General features: G+C 42.9%; 2 protein-coding genes across 4 annotated transcripts in view; one reads left to right on the forward strand and one right to left on the reverse strand.

The window, feature by feature from the left end:
• ALG9 (ALG9 alpha-1,2-mannosyltransferase) overlaps nucleotides 1-13,017 on the reverse strand; it is a 94,987-nt gene that overhangs the window by 6,500 nt on the left and 75,470 nt on the right. The window lies entirely within an intron of this gene.
• Nucleotides 4,007-4,264, forward strand: LOC123391321 (RWD domain-containing protein 1-like). The gene has a single exon (XM_045077555.1). The coding sequence runs from the start codon at nucleotides 4,016-4,018 to the stop codon at nucleotides 4,262-4,264; it is 249 nt and encodes an 82-aa protein (XP_044933490.1). The 5' UTR covers nucleotides 4,007-4,015.

Below are 13,017 nucleotides of genomic sequence, written 5' to 3' on the forward strand. Positions count from 1 at the left end.
ATCTACATATCTACGTATATCTATTCCAGACCAGGAGAATATGGAACAAAAATTCACGGTTCCTACATTTAAATTATTAAGATTTCAGATGAAGGGGTTTTTGTTGTTGTTGTTGTTTTACTAAGCTCTTATTCGTATTTTTGTAAGTTACTTATAAAATAACTACAAAATGTAAAAAAATGAAATGTCTGTTGGGCAAGACAGTAAATGGCAATGGAGTATTTTTCTTGGTGTGCTGATAGATCATGCCCAGAAACTCCAGAAGAGATCTTGGGCCATACAGAGGTCATTATCAAAAATACTGACTGCCCTGAAATGGAAGAAGGGCCACTATGCATTACTGTTGAAGGAAAAGGTGGGCTGAGACAAAGGTAAAAAGATAAAGGAGATTTGGACAGAGTATGTGCAATAGATACGAAAGGATTAGTAGCAAGAATATACACAACGAAGAAACACAAATTGCCAATACTAGTGATCTAGTTGGGAAATACAGAATACAAATCATATGGAATGATGACAGAGCAGTCACTAAACACTAAAAGCAAATACCAAAGTTAAAAGCGATAATATGCCCACTCAGAAGAGAGGACAAACACTGAGAGTTGCATAGGTATGGAAAAAGCATTTACTGTATCTCATTTCATTTTCTCCATCCAACATTCCAAGATACACTCAAAAGAAAGGCAACTTGCTCTTTCATAACCAAATCTACAGATCTTAGGTTAAGAGCTCTGTCCACTCAGCACCAGCCAGAAAAATGGCCTGAACAAAATCCAAACTCTTTCTCATGGTCTACAAATCCCTAGGAGATCTGGCCCTTGCTTACTTGTCCCTCCTCCCCCTGCACATTGTCCTCCTGCCCACTCCACTCCCACCACACCAGCCTCCTCCCAGGCCCTCCCTACCCCCTCTAGCCTTCAAATGCTATCCCTCCTCTCCCAGGAAAATGCTTCCACCCTGGCATTTTCAAGTCGTCAGGCTTAACGACTGACCTGCCCTGATGCCCCTAAGAATGTATTTATCATTAGAGCTTGGTGTTGGAAAAAACCTTATTAGAAGGTGAAGCTCCTTTTCTCCTGGAGATTCTGCTTGTCGTCTTTAAGAGCATTACCTACCTTTAAAATCTAAAGCAACTAGTATCTTCTAGAAGATAAAATGAGCAGTCAATATACACACCTCTGGATATGTATGTTGATTCTAATTTTTTTTAATCCAAAAAGCGAGTTGGCTTGAATTCTTCACTTCTAACACTATAGCTGCTGCTCTAAATTTATTTCTTTACCATCAATAGCTTTAATATGTTAAACACAACTGGGGCCTTTAAATTGTGTTATTATTGCTGAAAAAGGGGAACTGAAATTGGTTATTTGCCTTTAGTGAAAGAAAAGGGCAGTGGAGCGCTGGAGTAACATAGTCCAGGAAACACTCAGAGACCTGGAAACAAAGATCAGACTGAAATACAAATCAGAACAAAACTGATGTCTATCAAAACTCATAAAACAGTGTCTGTAATAATGTGAAATGCCGAAGTATTGCCCTGGGGAAGCACAGGAAACATAATTTAGGTAGACGTAAACTGTGTGCCTCGATGATGGAAACTGACTTCCCCTCCCAGTGAGAAAGTCATTTAAGCAATTCAAGGATGAAATCGAGGTGGACAAAGCAATTGCCTGAATAGCATAATTAGCCGACAGCTCAGAATGCTTTTCTAATTCAATTACCAGCCCTATTGATCAGGGCTGGGGAGGGTTCTGCCACAGAGATTTAAATCTGCCCTTGCTGACGTGGATGGAAGACTGCCAGCCAGCCCCTGAGGTCGCCAGTTCAACAGGCACAAATGAAATGCTGGGTCAATTTTTCATGTTAAAAAGAAAACATCCAGGGGTGCCTGCGTGGCTCAGTTGGTTAAGCGGCTGCCTTCGGCTCAGGTCATGATCCAGGAGTCCTGGGATGGAGCCTGGTGGGGAGGGCTCCCTGCTCAGTGGGGAGTCTGCTTCTCCCACTCCTGCTCCCCCTACTTGTGTGCTCTGTCAAATAAATCTAGAAAGAATGAATGAAAGGGAGTGAGGAAGGAAGGAAAGAAGGAAAAAAAGAAACACCCTAGTCCTCGGGTTTTCTAATTTTCATTTATCCGTCCAAACATTAATATCCCTGTGAACGTCTAGTATAAACCCATTACCAGTTCTTTTTAACTAAAGCTGGTTTCCTGTCTTTTTGTCTCTCTTGCTCTCTTGCACTTAGTTTGTACTCCAGTGACAGACTGTCCACGACCCTCAGCACAGAAACAGCCTTTCACAAATCTTCAGTTCTGCAGAGAATCTCAGAATCCCCTCAAGACTTAATCTTAGCCATCCTCAACCTACAGTCCCATATCAAGCAACTTAAGAACTGCTTGTACGCATCCAAACTGTGACTGTGCTTTAAGATTCTTTAACAGGGAATGGGGAAAGGACACTAATGTTCAGTAAGTAGAACAGAGATGACATCTATCTCCCTTCCCAACAGGACAGAAGGACACAGGAGTCACATGCTCTATGTTATACGCCACGAGAATGTCAGTCTCTTGAAGAACGAACGAACTTGGTCTAATTGCCGTACCTCCAGTTATTAGGACAGTACCACAGAAAGTGCTCGATAATATTCTCCTATGAAAGAAGAAAGGACCTACCTGACTCTTAAACCAGAGCATCTAGTTTTACCTCCCTTGTTTCCGGCAATATTCATCTTCTACAAGGAAAAGGAATTATCAAAAACAAATATGAAGCTATTTTTTCTCTTCACTTCCCAAACAACTCAGCCCTAAAGACATCCATCTGATGGGTCCAAGGAAAGTAGGAGACTACAGTGTGTGGGGGTGGGGAGGGAGTCCCATGGGATGTTGAAGCACAAGTGACATACAGAGGCACCCACAGTGAAAATATTTTTTTAAAGATTTATTTGACAGAGATCACAAGTAGGCAGAGAGGCAGGCAGAGGGAGAGAGAGAGAGAAAGAGATGAGGAAGCTGGCTCCCCACTGAGCAGAGAGCCCAATGTGGGGCTCCATCCCAAGACTCTGGGATCCTGACCTGAGCCAAAAGCAGAGGCTGTGCTGGCCAGCTGCTGCCAGCAATCCCGGTGCACCGTGGTCCCTGAGGCAGCAAGCCACCTGGGTGGCTGGGTGGTCCACGGGCCGTGGTTGGGGCCACGGTGACAGAGGACAGTGAGGAGCAGCACGAGCTGGAGGCTCTGGAGCCCATCTACCCTAACTCCTTCACAGCAGAGGTCTCTGAGCAAGGGCCAGTCCTGCTCCTGTTCTCTCACCTGCAGTACAGCTGTGCTGTGAGGATGGCACGGGGAAGAGGGGCTTGAGAGGGTCATTAACTGGTATTATCAGAAAATGCACCCAGTTTCACAATTACTCTGACATCTGAGGCTGGAGAAAATGAGGAAACCATCCAGACCACCCTCAAGTTCACTGATACAGTGACAAATACCCAGATGAAGCCGCTCTTTATGAAATATTCCCCCAGGAATATCTACAAGATAATGCTGTCTCAGACATTTTAAAATGATTAGCACTACAGGCAGAAGAAAATCTCGGTAGGGTGAGGATCTTTACTTCAGTGACTGTTGTGCAAGAAAAATTAAATGAAAGCAATCAAATAAAAACTGGAAGAGAAGAAAATAAAAGAGAATAAAAGAAAAAAGAGAAAGCAGCAGCAGAAGCTGAAGAGCTATTACTTCATGCCACTCCTATTACAAATGCGAATTTCTTAAGTTGAAAGGCCAAGTTTGTTCCAGAACTCTTGGAAATTAAAAAGAAATGAATGAGGGACGCCTGGGTGGCTCAGCTGGTTAAGCAGCTGCCTTCGGCTCAGGTCATGATCCCAGCGTCCTGGGATCGAGTCCCACATCGGGCTCCTTGCTCAGCGGGGAGCCTGCTTCTCCCTCTGCCTCTGCCTGCCATTCTGTCTGCCTGTGCTCGCTCTCTCCCTCTCTCTGATAAATGAATAAAATCTTTTAAAAAAAAATGAATGAGAAGCAGCAGGAAAAAAAATGAATTAAGTGGGAAACAACCATTAGAAACACATCATGATCATGACACACTGGATATGCAGTGTTTGGAGGATGCTGGAAACAATGCGGAGGTAGATGAATTTCTGTTCCCGGAATTTCTGTTCTGTTCCTCTGTCCTCCAGGAAACAGATGACTTGGAGCTAGAGGATGAGGAAGATGATTCAAACCACAGTCCTGCAGACCCAGAGAGCGATCTAACCAACTAGCCCCCCTTCAGGGAGGCATGGCTGTCACAGCACCTGCGGCTGTACTGAGGTGTTGACTTTTCTTTCCTTTTTTTCTAAGAAAAAATAATTTTCTGGAGAGTATTTTTCTGATAGCTTTTCTCACTGAACTTAATAAACTGACCTCAAAAATTCAAAAACAGAAAACCTCATAGCTAACATCACACCTGATGATAAGAAACTGAGAGCTTTCCTCTAAGATCTCGAACAAGACAAGGATGCGCACTCTCATCACTTATACTCAACGTAGTACTGGAATTCCAGCCATCGGACAAGAAAGGGACTAACACACATCCAAAATGGTAAGGAAGAAGTAAAACTTTCACTATTTGTAGATGATAGGATACTATACATAGGAAGCCCTAAAGACTCCACCAAAAAACTACTAATCAACAAATTCAGTAAAGTGGCAGGATACAAAATTAATATCCAGAAATTGATAGCATTTCTGTACACTAATAACAAAGTAGCAGAAAGAGAAATTAAGAAAACAAGAGCATTTTCATTTGCACCAAAAATGATGAAATACCCAGGAATAAACTTCATCAAGGAGATTAAAGAACTGTACTCTGAAAACCATAAAACAGTGACCAAAGAGACTCAAGAAGACACAAACAAATGGAAGATAGTCTATGCTCAGGGATTCACTCTTTCCTATTTATTGTGTGTTCTTGCTTCCTTTGTCTATGCTCAGGGATTCAGAAAAGATACTGCTCAAATGTTCATATTACCTAAAGCAATTTACAATTTAAAGCAATCCCTAGCAAAATACTGGCAGCATTTTTTATAGAATTAGGACAAATAATCCTAAAATTTGTATGGTACACAAGGACCCAAAGAGTCAGAGCAATCTTAAGAAAAACAAAGGTAGAGGTATCACAATTTCAGATTTCAAGATATACTACAAAGCTGTAGTAATCAAAACAGTATGGTACTGGCACAAAAACAGACCCACAGATCGAGAGAACAGAATTGAGAACCTAAAAATAAACCCACACCTTATGGTCAATTAATCTTTGACAAAGGAAGCAAGAACACACAATAAATAGGAAAGAGTGTCTTCAACAAATGGTGATGAAAAAACTGCACAGCTCCATGCAAAAAGAGGAAGTAGGATCACTTTCTCACACCGCACACAAAAGTAAAACTCAAAATGGATTAAAGATCTAAATCTGGGGTGGTTCAGTGGGTTAAGCCTCTGCCTTCGGCTCAGGTCATGATCTCAGGGTCCTGGGATCGAGCCCCACATCAGACTCTCTGCTCAGTGGGGAGACTGCTTCCCCTTCTCTCTCTGCCTGCCTCTCTGCCTACTTGGGATCGCTCTGTCAAATAAATAAATAAAATCTTTAAAAAAAATAAAAGATCTAAATCTGAGGGGCATCTGTGTGGCTCAGTCAGTTAAACAACCGACTCTTGATTTTGCCTCAGGTCATGATCTGAGTCCTGAGATAAAGCCTTGCACTGGGCTCCCGGCTCAGCAGGAAGTCTGGGGAGATTCTCGCCTTCTGCCCCTCCCCCAACTTATGCACTCTCCCTCTCACAAATAATAAATGTATCTCTAAAGAAAAAAAAAGATCTAAATCTGAGACCCGAAGCCATAAAAATCCTATAAGAGAGCACACAGGCAGTAATTTTTCTGACATCAGAGAAACATAGCAACATTTTTCTAGATGTCTCCTCAGGCAAGGGAAACAAAACCAAAAATAAACTATTAGGACTACCATCAAAATAAAAAGCTCTTGCACAGTGAAGGAAACCATTAATAAAACTAAAGAGCAACCTACTGAATGGGAGAAAATATTTGCAAATGATATATCTGATACAGAGTTTATATTCAAAATATATTAAAAAAACCTCATACAACTCAACATCAGAAAACAAACCCTTTAAAAAACAGGCAGAGGTCCTGAACAGACATTTCACAAAGAAGACACATAGCTGGCCAACAGACACGTGAAAAGATGCTCAACATCATTCATCATCAGGGAAATGCAATTCAAAATCACAATGAGATATCACCTCAAACCAGTCAGAATGGCCCAAATCACAAACACAAGGAACAGCAAGTGTTGGCAAGGATGTGGAGAAAAAAGAACCTTTGCGCACCATTGGTGAGAATGCAAACTAGTACAACCACAGTATGGAGGTTCCTCAAAAAATTAAAAACAGAAATATCATATGATTTTGTAATTCCACTACTGGGTATTTACCAAAAGAAAATGAAAACACTAATTCAAAAAAAACATGCACTCCTATGTTTCTTGCAGCATTATTTACAACAGCCAAGATACAGAAGCAGCCCCAGTGCCCATCGACAGATGACTGAAGAAGATGCGGTGGGCATATGTACAATGGAATATGACTCAGCCATAAAAATGAATCTTACAATACACTGGATGGACCCAGAGAGTATAATTCTAAGTGAAATAAATCAGTCAGAGAAAGACAAATACTGCATAATTTCATTCATATGTGGAAGTTAAGAAACAAATCAACAAAGGAAAAGAGAGAGAGAACCCAAAACACAAACTCTCAACTATAGAGAACAAATTGATGGTCATCAGAGGACAGGGAGGAGGGGGATGGGTGAAACAGGTGAAGGGGATTAAGAATGCATGTAACATCACGAGCACTCAGTAATGTATAGAATTATTGAATGACAATCATATTGTGCACCTGAAAGAAATTCAACACTGTATGTTAAATACACTGGAATTAAAGCTAAAACTTACTTTAAAAAAAGATGTGTTATATACACACAATATATTACACAGCCATAAAAAGGGAGGAGACTGCGTTTTGAGACAACACGAATGGACCCAGAGAATAGTATCCTAAGTGAATAAGTCAGGGTGAGACAGACAAATACCACACGATTTCATTCATATGTGGAATCTAAAAAAATAAAACAAATGAATAAACAAAAAATAGAATCAGACCTATAAATATAAAGAACAAATTGAGGGATGTTAGCAGGAGGTCAGTAGGGGATGGGCAAAATGAGTGAAGGGCTGGGAGATGCAGGATTCCAGTCATGGAATAAATAAGTCACGGGAATAAAAGGCACAGCATAAGGAATATGGCCAATGATACTGTAAGAGTGATGTACGGTGACAGATGGCAATTATACTGTGGTCAAAGCAGTATAATGCATAAACTTGAGGAAACACTGTTGTACACCTCAAACTAATGTAACATTGTATGTCAACTATACTTTATTTTTTTTAAAATATTTATTTATTAATTTATTTGACAAAGAGAGAGATCACAAGGAGGCAGAGAGGCAGGCAGAGAGAGAGGGGGAAGCAGGCTCCCTGCCGAACAGAGAGCCTGACGTGGGGCTCGATCCCAGGACCCTGGGATCATGACCTGAGCCAAAGGCAGAGGCCTTAACCCACTGAGCCACCCAGGTGCCCCTGTCAACTATACTTTAAAAAAAACCTGAAATACAACAAATAACTGATAAATATTTTCTGAGACCTTAGTATGTGCTAGGTGTTAGTAGTGACTCAAGATTTGTGGTTTCTACCCTCAAGGAACTCAGAATAAAGACCTCTGATGACGCCAGCTGCTTGGTCTAAGCTAAAAGGGGGGCCAATCCTACAGACTGTACATGCTCTGCAAACCTGAGTCTCTATAGCACTCAGCACAGATGGTCTGTACACAGCCTCTTCCTAGAGAATTTCAAAACACCGGGAAGCACAGTTTCTGAGCTTCAGAAAAACAAAACCAAAAAAAGGTCTGTTCTTCTTAAAATGTCAGCAGATCTCAATGATTAAGCAGTTGAAGACTGCGGTGAGCAAAATGCCAATGTTTTTTGAAGCCAAATCTAGCCTGGGGTAGCTCTGCCGGATGAAAGGTCCCAGCAAAGTATCTGGGATAAGATTTTTAAAAAGAGGGGGGAAGCCAAAAACTGATAAAGAAACAAAATAGTGAGAATAATGCACCGTAAAGAATTACAAAGTTCAGAAACCCTGATCCTGTCTTCCTTACAATTTCTCAGTATTCCCGGCAGAGCTGAAGGAGCTGCAGTACCACCATGACTGCCATGCAGGGAAAAGACAAGAGCACTGCGGTTACTGATTAGGAGGGAGAACTAATTCCACCCGAAGGACATGAACACCATCTGAAGCAAGTCAAACTGTTGGCCTGCAACCAAATACCACCATAGGGTGTAGACTCCCTTTCCACCTGGGGAGCAAAAAGCTGCAGATGAACGGCCTGCTGGACTATTTTGTGCACCATATGTCTCTTCTGCTAGAAATTTCCTTTAAAAAGGAAAATTTCAAAAATTATCCAATTTGGATGAGGAATGGCATCAAAAGAGCTGTGATGGCTTTAAAACACGTCCATAATTCTTTGACATTCCTCCCATCGACAGGGAAAATCTACTTCCTCTCCCCTTGAACACGGGTTATTCGAGTGGCTTGCTTTCAATGAACAGAATGAGACATGAGTGAGACACTGTATGCATTCCCAGGCGCGGTCATAAAAAAAAAAAAAAAAAAAACTTTAGAGCTTTTGAGATACTAGCTTTTGGAAGCCAGCCACCATACTGGGAGGTAGCGTAGGCCACGGGGTGAAGCCACATGGAGGTGTTCTGGCCAACAGCCAGCATGGACTGCTAGACACATGAGGAAGCCTTTGCAAGGCCTCTAGCCCCAACCAGCACCTGACGGCCAATGCACAAACAACTCTGAGCAGCTGAAGAACTGCCTGGCTGAGCCCAGTCAACCACAGAACCATGAGGGAAACAATAAATAATTGCTATTCTTTTGTATTGCTAAGTTTGGAATGACTTGTTACACCACAATAACCAGAACAAAAGTTTCCAACTCAATTGCCCTTTTTTTTTTTTAAGATTTTATTTATTTATTTGACAGAAATCACAAGTAGACGGAGAGGCAGGCAGAGAGAGAGAGAGGGAAGCAGGCTCCCTGCTGAGCAGAGAGCCCAATGCGGGACTCAATCCCAGGACCCTGAGATCATGACCTGAGCCGAAGGCAGAGGCTTAACCCACTGAGTCACCCAGGTGCCCCAACCAACTCAATTGCCCTTAACAGTGATTCTCCAGGATCATCTTCTTCTCTTCCAGAAATAAATAACCCTGCTTATGCTGGGGTTAGAGGCTGGGGGCACAATGGCTACCACCAACCAGACCACCACATAGGACCAAAATGGATACAGGTGCCACAGACTCTTTAGGCCTCACAGCTGCTGGATTCACTTCTTCTTGGAAGCTAAAAGAAGAGTCTGTTAAAAATTAAAAAATAAAAATCTCCATGACAGGTAAAGCTTAGTGGCCACTGAGAATCTTGTGCTGGGCATTGAAAGAACACAGGGGACAGATGCCATCCGCACAGTCCCATCTTGCTGTTGTCGAGGCCCTCTGACTGCAGGAGGCCCCTCTCCTGCCATGCCAGCTGAAGGCGTGAACTTTTAACTCCTTCCTTGCATCTACTTTTCACCTGTAACTATAAATTTGCAGGGCTTTGAAATCCTGCCCTATGTAAGGCGCCTCACATTATCTCAAGCCCCTCATCAGGCAAGCCTAAAATTCAGTTAGAGGCAGCTTATATGTCCAAAATAAGAAAGAAGGAAATCTCACAATCCAAAAACCAAAGGTAAAGCAAAGCAAGCCAGACAAAAGGGACCAGTGCGGAGGAAGGAAGGCGTGGACGGTGAGCAGCTGTGTGAAGCAGGGGCAGGGCCTCCCAACTGGATTCCAAAGCTACAAACAGGCCCTGGTCTCAGGAGGCCAACTCCAAGGTCTTGGAGAGGCACTTCCCACCAGATTCCTATGGCCCAGCATTCTCCCCACACTTAGGAAGGAATCCACCCCTGAGCCAGCAACTCACGGCAACGCTCCCCTTTCACTCCTCTCTGGGGAATCGCAGAGTAGGTATTATATCCACCCACGTGCCAAGCTATTTTATACAAGCAGCAATTATATCATGCTTCAGAGAAAGAAAAAAATTCCTCTCTTACTTTAGAAAGTATGTAATATGAGGCGGCCATAGGGTAACAAATGTGTCTGCTTTAAAAAGTGATATTGATAACTAGTTTAGACCCCATGTCCTGGGAGTCAGAGAAAGCTTTACAAAATTAGCCAGACATCAACATGGCAAACTCAGGGAAAGAAAGGCACAGCTTTGGCACCAGTTGTGTGCAAGGGGAGACCAGAACATGGGTAAGAACTTCTGCCTGGGTCCTGTTTCAGGCAGGGGTCTCTAGGCCTCTCATAATACAGAGAAGCAGCCTATGGGAAATGAACAAATGGACTTCTGAGTGGCCATTCACCTAATTGGGCTAACGATATTCAGCCCTATTTATGGAGTCATGCTCCATTAGCCCAACAGGAAAGGCCTTGCTTGGCTTCCAACAATTTCAAACAGAAAACAAGCCTCTTCCTGTATTGACAGATATTCAGAATTCCTAAATTTGTCCCAGTCACAATTATTGACTAATAAAGATCATTACTGTTTTTTTTTTTTTAAAGATTTTATTTATTTGACAGGCAGAGGTCACAGGTAGGCAGAGATGCAGGCAGAGAAGCAGGCTCCCTGCTGAGCAGAGAGCCCGATGCAGGGCTCGATCCCAGGACTCTGAGATCACGATCTGAGCCGAAGGCAGAGGCTTTAACCCACTGAGCCACCCAGGTGCCCTGATCATTACTGTTCTAATCATCTTTGGGCTGCTTTCCCCTGGAGCTGAGTCTGCACATAGGATATTTCTATGTGCCAATATGGTCTTCAAATTATCCAGGTTCCTTCCCTCTCAGAAAGCTAAGACTGAGCCTAGATTACAATACCAAGGAATGTCAGCATATTAAATCAAGTAAGCAAGCTATCGGCAAATCCGTACATCGGCACGGACTGCTGGGCAAAGCAACCATCCATTCTCCACTCCTCCCCGCTGCTTTTTGAGCAAGCCCCTGTATTCTGGTCACGCTGAAGCAGGGTGACCACACATCTTGATTTGCCCAGGACAGGGCTCCTTTTATTTTCAAAAGCATTTTGATTTTGGATGATCACTTATAGATCACTTTACCTAAAAGCCAACTTAAGCTAATGAAAGAAGTAAATTAAGTTCTTCTTGACTAACCCTCAGCCGCTCCATTCAAAGGGCTTCTTTTTATGTTCCCACTTGGGCTCATGATGTCCTCTCCTTGAACTATCTAGACGATTCTGCTGTCTCTACCACAGGTACGAATCCACCCTTTCCTCTACACCTCAACTCAGCAGCCAGGTCCTTCAGGAAGCTTCTCAGCATACCCTGACCACCACAGATCTCCCCTTTCTTGAAAGTTCTAGCACATAAACCGGCACTTCCTGTAGTCTTAATATTTTCAAGTCGTTTTTTGCATGTGTAACTACACAAGCTGTAAGTTATTTAAGGGCAAAATCTGTGTCTCATTACTTCTTTTACATCCCTTAAAAAATCCAGCTCTGTGACAAGGACGTAATATCTTCTGATTTTCAAACCTGCCTAACCAGCTGGCTCCGAGCTCTAAGATGCAGGTGCCTCCTGCTGCCTACTCCCTTCTCCCACAGTACCCTGGAATTTTCCTTTAAAGCACCCAAGGCAGGTTGTAATTATATATTGATTTGTGTGCTTATTGTTTAACGCCCAGGTCTGAGAGGACAAGGAATTTGCACGTATTGCTGATCACTATATACCTAGGATCCCCCGCAGTGCCTGGTGGTGTTCAAAAAAAATCTGCTGATTGGATGCATGTCAGATGGATAGACAGATAATGGAATAAAGAAAAAGATCATCTCTCAAAGTGAACCCTCAAAGTTTTAGGGCCTGAAACCTTTGAGAAACTAATTGGCTCCCATTTCTAAAAGAGCATGTGGTGGTATGTCACAGGCTTATTAAAACCTTCCCCTTTCCTCGGGAGGAGCTAGAGAGTAACTAGGTCTGCAGCCCCATCCAGTCTAGGGTCTAAGACATGAGTGACCATCTCGTGCAGATGGTGCCATATTTCTCCCTGTTACAGAAATTGCTCAAGTAGAAACACCAGGGTCTCAAGAAGACAGAGGAAATGTAACAACCCCAGGAAAAGGGCTGAAAGGCATCCCAGGATCAAGCTCCCAAGAGCATTTCATGAACCACCTCAGAGCAGTCTCCCTGAGGCACACAGGCTCTCAAAGGACAGCCCAACTCAATCATCCCAAGTCAGCAACATGAGACGTCACGGTGCTGACAGTTATAAACTGCTGTGGCAAGACTGGGCTGTGAGGGGCGCCTGGGTGGCTCAGTGGGTTGAGGCCTCTGCCTTCCGCTCAGGTCATGATCTCAGGGTCCTGGGATCAAGCCCCACATCGGGCTCTCTGCTCAGCAGGGAGCCTGTTTACCACCCCCCACCACCTGCCTCTCTGCCTACTTGTGATCTCTGTCTGTTAAATAAATAAAAATAAAATCTTTAAAAAAAAAAAAAAAAAGACTGGGCTGTGAGATCCCACTGTTCTTTCAGTGACATCTATATACACCAGGAAATGCCGAGTAAGAAAAAGAAACAGCATAATTTTGGACCCCGAGGCTGCGTGCTAATTAATTGAAAAGCCTGAGATTTATACAATGCTTTAGAATTTAAAAACATCTTCATATTTCCACTCTCATTTAGTCCTTACAACATTCTCATGAAAGAGATAAAATATTACCATCTCTGTTCTAGTGTAAATTCAGTAAATCTGGGAATCAGGAACAACCAGCAAGGCGTGTCTTCTGAC

This window comes from Mustela putorius, unplaced genomic scaffold (genome assembly GCF_011764305.1).
Source record: "Mustela putorius furo isolate JIRA1106 unplaced genomic scaffold, ASM1176430v1.1 tig00000198_pilon_pilon_pilon, whole genome shotgun sequence".
Taxonomy (NCBI): Eukaryota; Metazoa; Chordata; class Mammalia; order Carnivora; family Mustelidae; genus Mustela; species Mustela putorius.

Bases quoted from the DNA above. Each gene is read 5' to 3' on its own strand.
- LOC123391321 (XM_045077555.1), top strand. From the start codon at position 4,016: ATGAGAAGCAGCAGGAAAAAAAATGAATTAAGTGGGAAACAACCATTA.